The sequence below is a fragment of the Pelophylax lessonae genome (assembly GCF_965119305.1).
Source record: "Pelophylax lessonae genome assembly, chromosome: 5".
NCBI lineage: Eukaryota > Metazoa > Chordata > Amphibia > Anura > Ranidae > Pelophylax > Pelophylax lessonae.
Genome location: NC_138772.1, coordinates 362,076,549 through 362,096,386, shown reverse-complemented (window position 1 = coordinate 362,096,386; position 19,838 = coordinate 362,076,549). Strand labels below are relative to the sequence as shown.

The following is a 19,838-nucleotide window of genomic DNA, read 5'->3' as shown; positions in this document are numbered from 1 at the left end:
GGACCTTTCTTTACCGCCCATAAAGGGTTCGCACGCCCGGCTGGAACAAGCGGGAAAGGCAAGACTCCTCCAGGAGGGTTCAAGAAAGGCTGGTCGGACAAACAGAGGACCGACTCAGCCAAACCCGAAGCAAAGGATTACACAGCCTGAAGGTGCGCCCCCACCCGGGTTGAGGGTGGGGGGACGTTTTCACCGGTATTCAGGACATTAGATCGAGCATCGACTACTACTACCGGTGCGATTCTTCCCTGAACAGATCTTTTTCTTTACCTTTTCCTAAGATTAGTCTCAATTCCCCGCAGGAATCGGATCTGGTTGACCAGACAGACCAAGAAGCCTCTAGCCGGGTGACTTCGGTCCCTGAGATTCAACCAGGAGAGATCACCGTTCCTGATAGGAATCAGGTGTCGGATAAATGTGTGGGAACAGAAAACGACCAGACTTTCTCGGATGGTCGGGGCCAGATAGCTCTAGGGACGCCTGGTTCAAATCCCGTCAGTGCCAGTGGTCCTAGAAATTCTAGGCTGACCTCGTCAACCAGGCCTGGCCGACTTGGATTTGCTAGTCGCGGACGTTCCGTGGGAACTGCGTCTCAGGGAGTATCTGCGGTCTCGAGGACCAATCTACCATTGTGCTTTACAGTCGCTGGTTTTAATGGCCTGGCCATTGAGACCCAAGTACTGAAGGACAGAGGGTTGTCAGCTTCAGTCATTCCTACCCTTATTAAAGCAAGGAAAGCGACTTCCAGCAGAGTCTATTATCACACATGGAAGACTTATATCACGTGGTGCGAATCTTTAGGATTTCCTCCACGTACCTATTCGGTGACTCGAATATTGGCCTTTTTGCAAAAAGGGGTTGAGCAGCTAGCCTTGAGCACCATCAAGGGTCAAGTTTCAGCATTAGCAATCTTCTTTCAGAAACCTTTAGCTACCAGGTCCTTGTTGCGGAATTTCATCCAGGGGGTGCGGCACCTGGCTCCACCAGTCCGCGCGCCCTTACCGCCCTGGGATCTTAATTTGGTTTTGTCGGTTCTACAGAAACCTCCTTTTGAAAACATCAGGGAGATTCCCTTGCTTACTTTATCCCAGTAGGTGGCCTTCTTGGTGGCTATCACTTCTGCACGCAGGGTGTCAGAACTGGCTGCTTTATCATGCCAGTCCCCATACTTGGTGATTCATAGGGATAAGGTAGTACTCCATCCTAAGCCATCCTTTCTTCCTAAGGTGGTTTCAGATTTTCATCTGAATGAAGATATTGTACTACCTTCCTTGTGTCCTCAGCCCAATCATCATCGGGAACATGCGTTGCATTCCTTGGATGTGGTTCGGGCAATCAGGGTATACCTGAAGGCTACGGAATCGTTCCGTAAGACGGATTCACTTTTTGTGATCACGGATGGCCCCAGAAAGGGGTTGCCTGCATCTGCCGCGACTATTGCCAAATGGATCAGACAGACGGTGGTACAGGCTTATTCTATTAAGGGTCAGAGTCCTCCGTTCCCTGTTAGGGCGCACTCCACTCGAGCGCTCAGTACTTCCTGGGCCTTTCGCCATCAGGCGTCAGTGGTCCAGGTATGTAAGGCGGCCACCTGGTCGTCGGTACATACCTTTACAAAATTTTATAAAATTGATGTGATGGCATCGGCGGATGCCTCATTTGGCCGCAAGGTTTTGCAGGCCGCAATTTGAGGAGACCGGTGGTCTACCTCGAGGGTTTTTTTCTGTTTGAAAATTTTTTTTTGTTGAGTCTCATCATTAAGGATGAGCATTGTAAACTTCTAGTTGGCACCGGTTGGGCCTTCTAGATTTGGATTTGATTTCCATTTTCCCACCCCTCATTTGTGATACTGCTCTGAGACGTCCCGAAGGTGCTGTATCACCGAGGACTACGTCTGTCAATGAGCGATAGAGAAAAATGGATTTTTGTAAAATCTTACCGTAAAATCCTTTTCTCTTAGCTCATTGACAGACGTAGTACCCGCCCCTCTGTTTTTGAGTTGGGTTGGGTTAAATTCTCTAAACACTGCTTTTGTGACATAACTGATTTGCTGTGGCAGAGAGAGAGAGGATATACCCTCGGGGACTGCCCCTGGGGTGTGGCCAGAGCATTTTATTTCCTGTCTAGTCCTACTCCTGTGGAGGCAACATAACCCGAAGGTGCTGTATCACCGAGGACTACGTCTGTCAATGAGCTAAGAGAAAAGGATTTTACGGTAAGATTTTACAAAAATCCATTTTTGTTAAGATGGACTACAAGTGCAAAAATTGTATGCAGTGTAAAACTAACACATCCCCAAAATCTGAAAAAAAACTCTGGAAGTTTGGAAGTTTAAGAAGCTGGGAGTGGGGTACTTGTTTAGAATACTTATATCAAGTTTTCTTGCTGCCTCTGACCCTGTTGGGGCGATTTTCACCTCTTTTACTGTCCTTGTAGCAAAAGGACAAAAAATTAACGTAGAGGTGTGTGAATGGGACAGGAATTCCCAGACAGTACCCAGTTTACTTTAAAAAGTTTTTGTACGGTTTGTGTTCCAGAGGAGAGATTTCCTATCCTGACAGGAAATCTTATCGGGCACAAAAAAACTAAAAAAAAGCAGCAGAATGTATTCTAACCCTTCATTCATTTTGTAAATGAGAAACGCCTAGCATTCATGTTTGTATTGTAACATGTATTGTCCAATTCTGTAATTGGATCAATTTTCTACCAGAAGTTTCATGTTTAAGAAAACCAGACTTTTTGCAATTTGCCAACAATACAGAACCTTCCACAGCGTCCTCACAAAGTACAGAAATATTTTGCTATTTAGGGGAAACTTTACATAGTTGTGCTTCTTTTTCTGTTTAAATAATTTTGCTTTTTCTTTACCACAGGTCTCATACTGGTGAAAAGCCCTTTAAGTGCACTCAATGTGGAAGAGGATTTGCGTCCTCTGGAGTCTTAAAAGCACATGTTAGAACTCATACTGGATTGAGGTCCCATAAGTGCCCTGTATGTAACGGAGCTTTTACGACCGGTGGCAGTCTCAGGCGTCACATGGGTATTCATAACGATATGCGGCCGTATATGTGTCCTTATTGTCAGAAAACATTTAAGACATCCATAAACTGCAAAAAACACATGAAAACCCACAGGTAAGTGAGACACATTCAAATTTTTGTGTATATACACACTTGTTGTTTGCTAAACTCAAGTACAAGAGTTTGTGTTATGTTGAGAAGATTTTTTTTTTACGATTTTTTCCTCTAGTTTTAAAATGCATTGACATAACCAATGTCTATAGTCCTACAGTTTCATCATCAAAGTTAAAGGAATACTCAAGTCAGAATTGAAAATGAAGCCTTTGGATACACACTGGAAGCATACAAACAAGAATAAAGTGAATTGCAGAGTAGTGTTAACCACTTAAGCCCCGGAGGATTTGGCTGCTAAAGGACCAGGGGTTTTTTTGCGATTTTTTACTGCGTGACTTTAACGGACAATTGCGCGGTCGTGCGACGCTGTACCTAAACGAATTTGACGTCCTTTTTTTCCCACAAACAGAGCTTTCTTTTGGTGGTATTTGATCACCTGTGCGATTTTTTGATCACGCGCTATAAACAAAAAAAGAGCGTAAATTTTGCAAAAATAACAATATTTTTCACATTTTTTTATATGAAATTCCCCAAAAAAAAAAGTAAAAATCAAAATTTTTTAACATTTTTCGGCCAATTTGTTTTATGCTACCTATGTTTGGTAAAAAAAATCGCAAAAAGCGTATTTTGATTGGTTTGCGCAAAAGTTATCGCGTTTACTAACAAAGAGAAAGATTTTTGTCATTTTTGGTGTTTTTTTTTTTAACGCGTAATGGCGGCGATCTGCGATTTTTTTTTCGGTACTGCGACATTGCGGCGGACAGATCGGACCCTTGACTGACATTTTTGACACTTTTGGGGTTACCAGTGACATTACTGCAGTAATCAGTGCTATACATATGCACTGTTACTGCAAAAATGACACTGGCAGGGAAGGGGTTAACTTTATTGGGAAGGGAGGGGTTAAGTGTGTCCTAGGGGCGTGCTTTCTACTGTGTAGGGACATTGCTATTGGTGTAAAAGCAAAGATCAACCGTTCTACATAGTAGAACGGTCAGATCTTTACTTTTACACAGGGAGAACTGACAGGCAGCTTGTTTACACAAGCTGCTCTGTCTTTCTCCCTTCACAGGAGCGATCGTAGTGTGGCCGGCGGACATCGAGTCCGCCGGTCACACGCACTGACTTGCCTGTGAACGAGCCGCGGCGGGCGCGCGCCTCGGCGGGCGCGCGCCCGCTCGCTATAGGCTCGCAAGTCAGTGACAGGCGAGTGACGTACCGATACGTCACTCTGCCTGGCCGGGGCTGACCGCCGCAGTATATAGTCGTGCGGCGGTCGGCAACCGGTTAATAACTAGTGATGATTGTAGACTATGCGCTTCATTTTTGTTTGTTTGGTTTATTTATTTGTGTACCTGCTAAGGACTTCAATTTCCTTTCTAGACGTTGATGTTCTGCACCAGTCCACGGCAGTTCCTTTACCACAATTGCAGTGTTTACTTACTTATCAAATTTAATCTGCTTAGATTTAGTCTTCCCTGGATCCTCATTCTCTTCTCATCAACTTGCTAATGACATTTTTAAATAAAAAATGTTGTATTCATACATACCTTATTTCAGTGATTCTATATGTAATGAAAAATGGCCTTGGCTGGTGGGAGGAGCAGGCAGAGCGCTGTATATAGTCTCCTGAAACCATCACAGCACCACAGTGCTCCCCTCAAAAACCCTCAGCCCTGATGCAAGTATTGAGCTGACTCTGGGGATACATTTTGCAGATATTTAAATACCTTGATTGGGGGGGTTAGTCTGGAGGAGAGTGTAATCCTATCCAGACCGCCCTAGGTGAAGCCCACATATGGTGCTGAGCCAGGAATCCAGGAAACCAAGCCACATGAAGATGTAAGTAAAATATAGCAGTTTATTCGGACAACAACAATAAACGCACAGCAGGAGTGAGGAGCAAAATCAGGAACAGCCGGGGTCAAGTCCAGAAGCGGGTAGTCATCCAAGCTGGGATCAAGTCTAGAAGTTGGTAGTCATCCAAACCGGGTCGAGTCCAGTAGCAGGTAGTCAGCTGATGCGGGGTCATCTGCCGGTGCAGAATCGAGAGCCAGGAAAGTCGTCAGCCATGCCAGGTCATGCAAGCAGGAACACGGAAGAACAGAAGACTGCTAGCAGTGAGGCACCTTGGAGCACAAACACAAAAGCAAGGACTGCAAGCCCTCTAGTGATATTTATAGCCAGGCGTGCAACATCATCACTGAGCAACGCCCAGGCAGCAGGCAAGTGATGATGCAATCAGAGTTTATAAGAGACAGCAGTCTGCACAAGTCCAAGATGGCTGCCAACAGGATGGCAAGGTAAGGCCTTAACACTGATCCGGATATCGACCCTTCCCCCGGCTCACATCCCTGTTTTAGACGAGCCCTGAACGAGCCATACACTTCCTGAAGCCTGTGGCAAAAAGTGATCTGTCACCCACATCGCTGCACAGCTGGGATAACACGTTCCAAGTAGGAGGAAGGAGCAACCCCAGACTCCCAGCATGGCGCTGCTGCCTTGTCACAACGGACAGCATGTGGGGCTGACAAAGTTATCAGGTAAAGAGGATTCCAGAGACATGTTATACTATACCCAAAAGCTGCCCCTGCCTTGTGCCCACTCTGATAGCCTGGAAGAAGAGATTGCTGACATGCTGGGAGAAGAGGAAGGGGAGGCAGGCCAGGGGTGCAGAAGCCATGGTCACTGAACAGGAGGAACAGGGAGAAAATCCTGAGGAGCAAGCACATCCTACACTGTGGGAAATCCTAAAGGCTATCAATAAATTCACTGCTTCAGTAGATCAGCTAAAAACACACATGGGGAGCCTGTAGGCGGAGGAGGATGCCCTGATTAGACATGACCTCCAGAAAATTAGAGAGCGCACGACAGTCACAGAAAGTCGCATTAGTGACTTGGAAGACAAATTGCCCATCTTTATGTGCGACTTGCAGACCACTAAGCGCTGGCAGGTGCAAACAGTTCCAGGGCCAAAGACTTAGAAAATCGCATGAGAAGGAACAATGCACGCATCATTGGTCTCCCAGGAAAAACAGAGGGTGGTGACCCCCACAGAATTTATTGAACGTGGTTACTTGAGGTTTTTGGTAAAGACGCCTTTACACCTAATTTTTTTGGGGGGCGTGCTCACCGTGCACCCACCAGACCGCTATCACCAGGTAATTTCCTAGGCCCATGCTGGCCCACATCCTAAACTATTGTGACAGAGAGACTATTTTACGTATAGAGCATGAACGCAGAATTATTCAATACAATGGTGCCAGGGTTTCATTCTATAAAGACTTTTCTGCTGAGGTGTAGAGGAGCAGGGCAAAGTTTACGGATGTCTGCAAGCGCCCCAAACACCTTCAAGCTACCTATGCCATGCTATACCCAGCCAGACTCCGCATCACTGCAGGTGGGCAAGCACATTTCTTTGACTCTGCAGCCTCAGCCTTCGGAATAAATTGACACCCATGAAGTGGATCTATGATGTCGCCCGATGCAGTGACTGAATGATACCACTTCCACGACCTGGTAATGGCCGTAGGCCTGCGTTTGCAGTGGAACATCTTTCTCTCCGCCTTCTTTTTTTCCTGTTTTGAATGACCCCCCCCCCCCCCCCCAATCCGTGAGAGGTGGGCTGGGGAGATTCTAATCTGCAAAGTCTGTGACAGCTCTGTGTGTAATGATTTTACACACACAGCTGTCACAGATTCCCCCACATACAGTACACTAAGCACCACTGTCCCATTCTCCATGCACATCTGTATCAGTGCACAAAACATCTCTGTGTCCCATCACATCTGTACCAGTGCACAATACATCTGTCAGTGTCCCATCACATCTGTACCAGTGCACAAAACATCTGCACCATTGTGACCTCAACATCTGTTATTGTCCACCAGTTGGTGATCAACACCTGTCACAGTGTACACGTGCACAAAACCATCTGTCAGTGTACCAGTGTCCCACCAATAAATAGATAAAAGATTTAAAGTGCCCCCATCCCTGCATGCTCGCGTGCACGTTGGTCCCATACATTTACATAAACAGACCTCCCTGTGTAACTCTAAACTGGTAACCAATAATGGCTTATAAAGCGTCGCCTATGGAGATTTTCAAATACCGAAGTTTGGTGCCATTTCACAAGCGTGCAAAATTTTAAAGCATGATATGTTTGGTATCGATTTACCCGGTGCAACACCATATTTTATATTTTACCGAAAATGTGGGTATTATATTGTCTCTATGTGCATTGAAATTCATTAAAATATATTTATGCGTTCGTGTGTAAAACTGTATTTGAAAAAACTGCTGCGCAAATACCGTGTGACATAAAAAATTGCAAAACCCACTATTTTTTTTTCTAGTGCCTCTGCTACATAAATATTTAATGTGGGTTCCAAGTCATTTTCCAGCAAAAATACAGATTTTTACTTGTAAACAAAAAGTGTCAGAATAAGGTCTGGTCTTAAAGTGGATAATGGCTGAAGGTGCTGCTTGAATGTTGTACTTCTCTGTGGGGCCAGGCTGTGAAAAATTCTCACATATGTGGTATCGTCATACTCGGGATGAGTAGCAGAATGTGTTTTGGGGTGTAGTTGCAAGTATGCCTTTGCCGTGTGTGAGAAATAACTTTTTAACCACTTCTGTACCAGGCATTTTCCTGACACTTGTCGTTTACAAGTTAAAATCAGTTTGTTTTGCTAGAAAATTACTTAGAACCCCCAAACATATATTTTTTTTTAGCAGAGACCCTAGAGAATAAAATGGAGATTGTTGCAATATTTTTTTATCACACCGTATTTGCACAGCAGTCTTACAAACACAATGTTTTTGGAAAAAATACATTTTTGAATTAAAAAATAAGAAACAAAGTTAGCCCAATTTTTTTCTATAATGTGAAAGATAATGTTACACTGAGTAAATAGATACCCAACATGTCATGCTTCAAAATTGCGCACGCTAGTGGAATAGTGACAAACATTGGTACTAAAAAATCCCCATAGTCTACAATTTAAAAATTTCTACAGATTAACACTGGGGCTCTAATTATTGCTCTCGCTCTAACGATCGCGGCGATACCTCACATGTGTGGTTTGAACACCGTTTACATATGTGGGCGCGACTTGCGTTTGTGTTCGCTTCTGCGTGCGAGCTAACATGGACAGGGCACCTTAAATTTTATTTTCCTATTTATTTTATCTTTTATTTTTTATTTTTACACTGTTTTTTTTTTTAAACGACCGGGAAGCAGGGGGGGGGGGGGAGGGTCACCTCTCCCGCCGCCCATAGGTGAATCCGCTGCTGGGACCACCCTTATGTTAAAGCGGCCCGCCCGCAGTTTAAAAATATACTGGGGTTATGGCAGCTATCTGCTGCCCTAACCCCGGTATTGAACATTGAAGTACCAATGTAAAACTGCGAGTGGGGGGTCCGTAAGTGGTTAATATGACAATTCTGTAAAAAAAAAAAATAAATAATAATAATAATAATTTTCCAAAGAATTGTGGGAAAAAAACTTCTCATGCCCCTTACTAAATACCTTGGACTGTCTACTTTCCAAAAAGGAGTAATTTGGGGAATATTTGTACTGTGCTGACCTGTTAGGGCCTCAAGAAATGATACCTGTTAGTACATCAGGTGTGATCAATTTTCAATGATTGGTACCATAGCTCGTGGACTATACTATACTAATATACACTAATTTAGGTTATTTTTACCAAAGAAATGTAGCAGTATAAATTTTGGTCAAAATTTATGAAGAGAAATTACTTATTTTCAAAAAATTTTAATAGAAACTAAGAAAAACGCATTTTTTTTCAAAGTTTTCGGTCTCTTTTTATTTATAGCGCAAAAAAAAAAAAAAACACTAAAAGAAAGCTCTATTTGTGTGAAAAAAATTATAAAAATGTAATTTGGGTACAGCATTGCATAAGCAATTCTCATTCAAAGTGTGAGAGCGCTGAAAGCTAAAATTGGCCTGGGTAGGAAGGGGGGGAAAGTGCCCAGTATTAAGGTGGTTAATAGATATCAAATATCAGTATAAAAAATGCTGAATACATTTTGACTGTTCTGCATATTGTGTGAGAAGAACACACAACAGACCTCCAGGCTTTTCTGTCGGGAAATAGCACTAACAGAGTAGTACAGTAAGCCCCAAATTATGAACTTTCAGAGATGCGAACATATCCAACTGTGTAAAGCTGGGTACACACACTCAGTTTTTTTTTTTTGTTCGACTCAGCGGGCTGATCAAAAAAAAAAAGAAAAAACTGACAGATCGCTGTACTAACGCAAGCAATGTTGGTGATCTATCCCGCTGTGCTATTGTATTCACCCCACCACCAGAACACAATGATCAGCGCTCGCAGCAGTTGTCTACAAGCGCTGATTTTTCTTGGGCTTACAAATGATCTCCCGGAATGGAACCTGTTTGTAAGTAGGGAACTTACTGTATTTAACATAAAAAGCAATACTTTTGTTTGTTTGGCTTAAGGAGCTGCCCCTCCCTATCGCAGTTTGCATGCTACTGTGCAGGGGATTATAAGAAGCTAGTGTGAAGACAAATTCATATACTAGTTGCATCTAAAAAAAATGTAATGTTAATCTAATAAATGCATTCACTGGTGGTTTTATTTTTGAATCCAGTTTTAAAGTAAACATGTTACAAACCTGTGCTAGTTAAATTATTCATATGGAAAAAAAAAAATATTCGTATGGAAAAAGCATTAAGCAGAGGTTACGTTCAGTCAAACCAGCCGATAGATCCAGAGATCTAGGTAAGACCGCATTATATACAAATCGCTGCTTCCTGTTAGTGATCTCTGGCCCATTTTATCCCACCACGGTGCCTTACAGGTGTTCATTCAGCCCAGTTATCACATTAAAGGACCAACAAGGAGGAGGGAAGATTTTTACAGATACAGGTAGGAATTGCATGCAAGTTCAACCGCCTATATCACTGGATCCACTCAATATTTTGACTTTTCATCCATTGAAAGTGTTCTAATTACACAGGTTTATAATATATGTTGTTTAAAGACGAAAGCATATAAAAAAAAATTTTAATTACCCTTGGTGATCTTTTTGTTTAAAGCAGTATTTTGATATTTACTGAAATCCCTTTTTCAACTGCAGGCATATGCTTTAGTTTATTTTTCAAGGTAATGATGAGAATTAAGACAAAATATATTTGAAAACACTCATATAATTGTGATAATAACATTGCATTAGAAAATGTCTCCTGCATTTTAAACTTTTTTTTTTCACCCAGTATTAAACTATTCATGTCAGTTTCTAGGTCTTCAGCACAGTTTTTTTCATCTGACCTAATTACAGTTGTTTTGATTGCTGAATGCAGACAGGGCCACTATTGTCATCCACCCACAGCTACTGTGAACAGAATATATGGTGGTTATTATGATGGTTTATTTTTGTCATGTTACTGAGTGTCTCTGATCTCCATGGAACAATATATCGATTCCTTCTATTTATGCACATGTCCTCAAAATAATGACTCTTGTGTGTAGACCAACATATCCAACTTGCTTGAAAAAGCAAGGGGTTAGAGGTGAAAATTACTGAATTTGCTTGGTTTCAGAGCAAGAAAAGCACTTTTCAGAAATGAACTCCGCTTTTTTTGTGTCCGCATTGCCTAGGCCTTTTCCTTGAGCATATGTGTTTATATGCTCTGTTTATGACCTGTGTTTCAGCACTAAGTTACCAAAATAGTGGTTGGGTATTGCCTTTGATATTAAAATAGGACAATTGTATTATGATATATTACTTCTATGAATCACAGGAATGCAGTTCATTCTGCACTCCTGTGACACATTTTCAGCAGACAGCAGCTGAAGCCCACTGTCGGCTGATGTCACAGAGCCGGTCTAGGCTCGGGCAAGATTGTGACCATATGGTGCTGCCAGCCAGCTGAGCCAGCCGCTCCCACCCCCTCCACAACCTAGCGCTCCAGTGAGCGTGGGAGGGGGCAGAGCAGACAGCTGCTGACTGACAGTCACCAGCTCTATGCTCAGGAAGCTGTGAGAACCGAGCGATCGGCGGTGTTTGATTGCTCGGTTCTCAGTGTTGGAGCCGGCAGGGGACAGATGCAGCATCGGACTGGGAACATAAGGGGGCGCAAGCTAAGTGCAGCACCAATGGGTTTGTTATGCATAAAAAACAAAATGCAAGCTCACAGAAATATAAAATCAAGGAGTTCATCTGCAGCCATGCCACATTGCATGAAAGACGTCTGCTGGAAGAGCCGCTTGTGACAGCAAACCCTATGTTGTCAGTGAGGAAACCAAGTCTAATGTTCCAGGAAGTGAGAGCCACTGTGGGACACAAAGCAGGATGTGATGTCACACCTGGGGTGGGTTGTTTGCTATGGTTACGCATTTCAGTGTGACATCACGTCGTGCCTTGTGTCCCACAGTGGCTCTCATCACTTCCTGGAACATTGGACTTGGGTTTCCTCACTGACAACACGCTGTTTGCTGTTACAAGCGGCTCTTCTGGTGGACGGCTTCCATCAACTGTGGCATGGCTGCAGATAAGCTCTTTGATTTTTTATTTCTGTGAGTTTGCATTTGGCTTTTTAATTGTAATAAACTCATTGATGCTGCACTTAGCTGCTGCTCCCTTGTGTTCCTCTTTTGTAATCTCAGAGATTTGTTCCTGTCTCAGGTGGAGCTGCCTACTGAAGTACATCACCCTTCCTATGGGATTTTTATGAACTACCTATGCTAAACAAGCATATATTTACATTTATTTAGGGGGTAGAGGCTTTCTCATGTAAGTGGTCTGTTAGCATTTGTTTGTGCCACAATTTCAATTGTTATAGTCAGGAGATTACTTATTTCTTCAGTCATCTTCCAGGATGGCACACCTGAGACATGACTGGTTCACCTGAAAGGAAACACAATAAACAGAGGTTAAAAAACCCCCGACCTTCCACTTTGATGCTCAGTTTTTGAATGTGTTTCCTCTGTGTAACAAAATGTTTGTTGTTTTCCACTGACCTAAAAGCCTTGGGCTGAAGGGTCCCCTCTAGGAGGCAGGACAGCAAGGCCGGGAGAGCTGTGCTGTCCAGGCAGTGCTCGGACCCACTCCAGGGGTTTCACCAGTGCAGCATCCCCACAGACACAGGGAAAGTGTGTCCCAGCACTCAGGGGACCATGCTCTTTGGTTTCTCCAGCCAGGCAGTGGGGCAGTGTGCCAGGGGGAAGCTTGGTATTGGAGCCACATCACTGGGCTGAAGGCTGGCTGGGGACGTCTATTTCACATGTCAGGAGATGGCGCAGGCCAAGCCTCACTTTCATCCTGGAGCAGGTGTGCCCTTCCTGCCAAGATGGGGACATTTGTCAGCATCTGCCGTGATGTGGCCCGCAAGAATCAATAAAGCTGGCCAAGTGGAGGAGCATTCAGTCCAGAGGTTCCCCTCTCAGATGGATAGAGAGGATGAGGATAGAGAGAGACCATGGGGGTGAGTCTGGAGGAGGACTTACTAACCTAGGGCACTGTGTTTTTTTTTTTTCCATTCCTCCGAGCCAAGTGAAGCCACCCAAAAGAGCACCCAAAAAACCGCCATAAAGTCCAAAGCCCCCCCCCCGCTCTAAACAGTGTGGTAATTGCTAAAGTTCTGCAAGATCACCATGCTAGGCCCTTCTGTTATAAATGTATTCACAATCTATCTGGGAATCTGTTCTGAAGGATTTTTTGTCAGTGCAATCTTAGATGCTGGCCACCCTCCAGTCTTTTAAAATGGATTTGGTGTCTAAGCAGGATGCAGATGCTCACTCCTCAAGGGAAAGTTTATCTTCCAAGGGACATCTGCAAAAAGCCGATGTGGTCCCCAGAAGAGGTGGCCGAGGGTTCAGGTCAAAATAACTTAGAGGATGGGGAGGATTTGGACTTTGCAGTCTGGATAGCCAAGAGTCTAGACCAGGCAGACACCCCTTTGTGATAGAGGACATGGAGGGACTTCTATGAACAATTTATACATAAGAGGACATCCCGGAACCTCCGGTCTTGGCCAAGAATAGAGTTTTACCTGTCCACCAGACCCTCAAGTATACAGGTGCATCTCATAAAATTAAAATATCATTAAAAAGTTAATTTTAGTAATTCAATTAAAAAGTGAAACTCATATATTTTATATAGATGCGTTACACACAGAGTGATATATTTCAAGCATTTATTTCTTTTTATTTTGATGATTATGGCCTACAGCTAGTGAAAACCCAAAATTCAGTATCTCAGAAAATTTGAATATTACATAAGACCAATAAAAAAAAAAAAAAAAAAAATGTAATGCAGAAATGTTGGCTTACTCAAAAGTATGTCCAGGTACAGTATAGTATGCACTCCATACTTGATCGGGGCTCCTTTTGCATGAAGAATTACTAATTATGATTTGAGGAGCCATGTCATCTGCTGGTGTTGGTCCACTATGTTTTATCAAGCCCAAAGTCAGCGCAGCCTTCTACCAAGAAATTCTAGAGCACTTCATGCTTCCCTCTACTGACCAGCTTTATGGAGATGCTGATTTCATTATCCAGCAGGACTTGGCACCTGCCCACACTGTCAAAAGTACCAATACCTGGTTTAATGATCATGGTATCACTGTGCTTAATTGGCCAGCAAACTCACCTGACCTAAATCCTATTCATAGGATTCAGATATATTGGGCAGACTAGATGGGCCAAATGGTTCTTATCTGCCGACACATTCTATGTTTCATAGAGAATCTGTGGGATATAAGATGAGACACCACAACAATGCAGACGAGCTAAAAGCCGCTATCAAAGCCACCTGGGCTTCCATAGCACCTCAGCAGCGCCACAGGCTAATCGCCTCCATGCCACTCCGCATTGACGGATTCATTCTTGCAAAAGGAGCCCCGTCTTATGTAATATTCTAATTTTCTGAGATACTGAATTTTTCTAGCGGTAAGTCATAATTATCAAAATTAAAAGAAAGAAATGCTTGAAATATATTACTCTGTGTGTGATATATCTATATAGAATATATGAGTTTTACTTTTTGAATTAAGATAATGAAATAAATTAACTTTTTGATGATATTCTAATTTTATGAGATGCTGCACCTGTATTATCTTAAGGTAATGGAAGGAGCCGGAAAGGAGGGTGCTGAGGCTCAAGACCTGTAAGCAGAGGTATCCATTTGGGGAGGTAGAAGAAGAAAAGTTCTTTAAATTCCCAAGCTTGATGCCGCTTTGTCACAAGTGTCTAAAAAATCTGATTTTTTCTTTGAGGGTTTAGGTAATATAAGGGATCAGATGGACCGCAGGTCGGAGTTGCTGGGGCAGAGAGCCTTTGACGCAAATGCAGCAGCCATGGCACTGGTCCCTGGCATCTGCTTACATAGCAAAGAATACGGATGCTTGGCTTAGTAGGTTAACGGACCACATGTCTCGGGAAGCCAAGACCAAGCAGGTGTTGGAATCCCTGGAGGTGATTGGCAAGACAGTGGCATATCTAGTGGAGACAGTCAGGACAACGAATTTGGCAGCCCTACTTAATTCGGCTAGAAGGGCTATCTGGGTCAAGATGTGCGAGGGGGATCATACATCTAGATCCCGACTCTGTGGCCTGCCCTTTGAGGGCTCCTTACTGTTTGGTCCAGGCCTGGATCAGGTGTTATTCCAGTCCACAGAGAAGGGGAGGAAATTCCCAGTAAAGGCTAAGAAAGGAAGGGGGAAATTTTTTTTTTTTTCATGGCTCCTTTACTCAAAGCCAATTCAAACTCAAGATAGACTCGGGGAAAAAGGTGAGGAAACAGTAAGGGTAAGCCAAAACGGGGCCTCTTTTTATCCATCCCAAGACCCTCCAATAAAGAGTCCAAATGATGCCAGACTCAAGGTAGGAGATAGGCTTTCTCGGTTTCTTCCTCAGTGGTAGAAGATCTCAGAGCACCAATACATCCTACAGCTGTTAAAGGGGATATTGTTTAGATTTTCTCTCTATTCCTTCTCAGATTTTACATTTTATTCACCTGCCCAGGGACAAGAGCAGAGGGCCTTCTGGGCGGTATTCAAGAACTGGTGAAACAGGAAGTGATTGTCCCAGTTCCAGTGAACCATGTCTGCTGGGGGTTTTATTCCCACGTTTGTGGTGCAAAAACCCATGGGCAAGTTTTGTCTGTTTATAAATCTTCGGAAATTAAACAGATTTTTGCAGTACGAGAAATTTGGCATGGAGAGTATTTACAGTGTCCAAAAACACCTCCTAAAGGGGTTCTTCATTGTCATGCTGGATCGAAGGGACATCTACCTCCATGTCCCAATTTCCCCGGAACATCAGCTATTTTTGCGCTTAGTGATTTTCACAAAGCAGGGTGTCCAACGCTGGCAGTTTCGGGCCCTCACTTTTGGCCTGGCAAAATCCAAAGGTTTTTGCCTGGCAGAAGTAGTCACCCTTCTTCACCTTCAGGGGATTTCCCTGATCCTGTACTTGGATGACCTCTTGGTCTATGGCCACTCACAACAACAACAACTGTTGGCAGACTTGGAGAGGGTGATTCTCACCCTGGAGTCCTTGGGGTGGATCGTTAACCAGGAGAAGTCCTCACTGGAGTCCTCTCAAGCAAAAATGTTCCTGGGATATCTTGTGGACTCCCGGGTCTAGATGCTTTTTCTCCCTCAAAGCTTGGGAATCTGTCCACAGGGCAACTTTTATTTGTGCGCTTCACAAAGCTGGCTTTTATGGTAGAGTGGCAAGAAGAAATCCTTTGTTGAAATAAAGCCATAAAAAGTGCAGTTTGCAGTTTGCGAGAAGCCATGCGGGGGACACCGCAAACATGGAAGAAGGTGCTCTGGTCAGATGAGACCAAAATGTAACATTTTGGTCTTGAAGGAAAACGCTATATGTGGTGGAAAACGAATACTGCACATCGCCCTGAACACACCATCACCACCGTAAAACATGGTGGTAGCAGCATCATATTGTGGGGATGCTTTTCTTCAGCAGGGACAGGGAAGCTGGTTAGAGCTGATGGGAAGATGGAGCCAAATGCAGGGCAATCTTAGAAGAAAACCTGTTAGAGTCTGCAAAAGACTTGAGACGGGGTCGGAGGTTCACCTTTAAGCAGGACAACAACTCTAAACATACAGCCAGAGCTACAATGGAATGGTTTAGATCAAAGTATATTGAGCTTGAGCTATTTTGCAAAGAAGAATGGGCATAAATGTCACTCTCTAGATGTGCAAAGCTGAATGCAAATGCGTGCCACACTTTTCAGATATTTTTTTGTGTAAAATTTTGAAAACCAGTTATTTTCCTGGCACTTCACAATTATGTGCCACTTTGTGTTGTCTATCACATTAAATCCCAATAGATTTGTACCTTTTATTTATACCTTGCATGGTCACATTTTTTTCTCTCCCATGTATTTTTCCTACACACTGTCATCTACAATTATTATCTTCAGAAATAATTGTTTTATCGATTTGGTGATGGTCTCCCCATCAATTAACCTTGTTTCTGTTTGTCAAACCTCCAATAAATTCTTTAAAAAAAAAAAAAATCCCAGAAAATAGAAAAATACATTTACGCTTTTGGTTGTAACATCACAAAATGTTGAAAATTTGAAGGGGTATGAATATTTTTTCAAGGCACTGTAAATCTGTCATAGGAAGGTGAGGCAAAACAACAGGAAAGTGGGAGATGTCAGAGGTTTAGAAAGGTGTCTTCTGTATTTAGTCATATACCCCTCCCTCTTTATTTGTTTTGTTTTTTTAAAACAATACAGTTAGGCCCCGTTCACACTGGGGCGATCCGACTTCGGAGGGGCCGGCACGGACTTCATAACATTGAAGTCTATGACGGTCGCTCCGGGTCGCCCCAAAGAAGCTCCGGACCCTTTTTCTAAGTCGGAGCGACTTGTGTCGCTCCTATTAGAACGGGTCCGCAGCTTCCCTATGGAAGGCGACCTACGGCAACCTGTGAGGCGACCAGGTCGCCTCACAGGTCGCCTTAGTGTGAACGGGGACTAAGTGGCTTCCCTTTCATCCTACACTCTATACATACTATGGGGCCTATTAAGTAGGACAAAGCAAAGAGTAACAAGCTCAAATCCACCAATCAGATTTCAACTTCTCTCAATGCAGTGACTGAAGGGACTAATGGCTACTTTTTCTTTTGTGCTTTTTAGTCCTAAATTACTCCTTCCCAACTCAATTTTATAAGACTACTTAAACACCGGCACTACATGATGACACTAATTCAGAACTTTTGGTAAGGTATACAATGATCGGCCGGCTTTGATGAAGCTTGGATAATTCTTCATATACAAGAGAGGGCTAGTTGTGTAGGAACCATGCCATAATGGCCTAAATTACTTAAAATGCAATCAATAAAACTTCTGAGTTTGTGTTTTGCTTACATACAATTCATCCTATTTATTGCTCTCAGAAGTAGCACTTCACAGTAATCACTACTAAAGTTTTTTGCTTACTTTTATTCTTCTCTTCTAGATATGAAGTTGCCCACCAACTCCAGCAACACCAGTCTGCATCTTCTGAAGAAACCCCAGTAGATCAGATTCATGTATCCAGTCAAATTCAGGTGGAAATAGAAGGGACTAATCTACATCAGCAAACCAATGTAGCCGCACAGCAGGAAGCAATTTTACAGCTCAGCCCACAGCAAGATATGGATACGGTTTCACCTGCTCTGGAGCAGACGCTTGCTGGACAACCTCTACAAGCTGAAGAAGGTAAGCTTTTACCAGAGGTATGACAACTTGTTATCACATAGATAGAAAATACATATGTTTGTGCTCACTCCTTTTCCACCTTCCAATCTGTGCAATTTCTAGTTATACCAGTTATAAAGCACCTGCAACAACCTTGGTTTTACTACCAATTGCTAACATACAGAGCTATAAAGGGAAGCCCCTTTCCTGCCTAGATCTTCCAGACATCATCTCATGTTGATGTCCAGTGACATAGGGATATTCTTATCAAGGTCAGGCTTTCTCTAAAATAGTTTTACACAAGTTCTTTTCCAGTAGAGAAGTTCCCCCCTATCTAACTTGGAAATCTCTCTCCCATTTTAGATTTTGTTAACTAAAACAACAAATGCGAATTTGTGATCGCTACTCTATTAGCAAAAGGAACCATTTAATTTCCTAGATAGTTTACCTACACTGCTCAAAAAAAATTAAAGAAACACTTTAAAAACACATCAGATCACAATGAGGAAAAATATCATGCAGTATATCTGTGCTGATTTGGACTGGGTAATGTGTTAGGAACGAAAGGATGCCACATTGTTTGATGGAAATGAAAATTATCAACCTACAGAGGGCTGAATTCAAAGGCCCCCCCCCCCCCCAAAAAAAAAAGTGAAAAAATGATGCAGCAGGCTAGTCCATTTTGCTGAAATTTCATTGTAGCGGCTCAAAAATGGTACTCGGTAGTTTGTATTGCCCCCCACATGCTTGTATGCATGCCTGACAATGTCGGGACATGTTCCTAATGAGATGACTGATGGTGTCCTGAGGTAGTTTCTCCAAGATCTGGACCAGGGCATCACTGAGCTCCTGAACAGACTGAGGTGCAACCTGGTGGCGTCAGATGGACCAAAACATAATGTCCCAGAGGTGTTCTATTGGATATAGGTCAGGCGAGCGTGGGGGCCATTTAATGGTATTAATTCCTTCATCCTCCAGAAACTGGCTGCATACTCTCGCCACATGAGGCTGGGCATTGTCGTGCACCAGGAGAAACCCAGGACCCACTGCACCAGCGTAGGGTCTGAAAATGGGTCCAAGGCTTTCATCCCGATACCTAATGGCAGCCAGGGTGCCATTGTCTAGCCTGTAGAGGTCTGTGCGTCCCTCCATGGATATGTCTTCCCAGACCCTTACTGACCCACCACCAAACCGGTCATGCTGATCAATGTTACGGGCAAAAAAAAACATTCTCCATGGCTTCTCCAGACCCTTTCACATTGGTCACATGTGCTCAGGGTGAACCTGCTATCATCTGTGAAAAGCACAGGGCACCAGTAGCAGACCTGTCAACTCTGATGTTCAATGGCAAATGCCAATCCATCTCCACAGTGGTGGGCAGTGAGCATAGGACGCACTAGAGGACGTCGGGCCCTCAGGCCACCCTCATGAAGTTTTTTCTGATTGTTTGGTAAGAGACATTCACACCATTGGCCTGCTAGAGGTCATTTTGTAGGGCTCTGGTAGTGCTCATCCTGTTCCTCCCTGCACAAAGGAGCAGATACCTGTCCTGCTGATGGGTTAAGGATCTTCTACGGCCCTGTCCAGCTCTTCTAGAGTAACTGCCTTTCTACTGGAATGTCCTCCATGCTCTTGAGACTGTGCTGGGAGACACAGCAAACCTTCTGGCAATGGCACGTATTTATGTGCCATCCTGGAGGAGTTGGACTGCCTGTGCAACCTCTATAGGGTCCAGGTGTCGCCTCATGCTACCAGTAGTGAGACTGACCCTAGCTAATGCAAAACTAGTGAAAAACAGTGATAATAAGTAGGGAAAAAAGATACCAGTGGCCTCCACCTGTAAAAACATTCCTGTTTTGGAGGTCGTCTCATTGTTGCCCATCTATGGCACCTGTTGTTCATTTCATTAACTCCAAAGCAGCTGAAACTGATTAAAAACCCCCTCTGCTACTTAACTGACCAGATCAATATCCCAGGAGTTTAATTGATTTGATGCATCTG

General features: G+C 43.5%; 1 protein-coding gene across 2 annotated transcripts in view; it reads left to right on the top strand.

The window, feature by feature from the left end:
- Window positions 1-19,838, top strand: part of ZNF236 (zinc finger protein 236) — a 358,788-nt gene that overhangs the window by 121,325 nt on the left and 217,625 nt on the right. For both annotated transcript variants that reach the window (XM_082258772.1, XM_082258771.1), the window contains exons 14-15: window positions 2,874-3,134; window positions 17,617-17,858. In XM_082258772.1, the coding sequence (XP_082114898.1) occupies window positions 2,874-3,134; window positions 17,617-17,858 (503 nt within the window). The remainder of the gene's footprint in view (window positions 1-2,873; window positions 3,135-17,616; window positions 17,859-19,838) is intronic.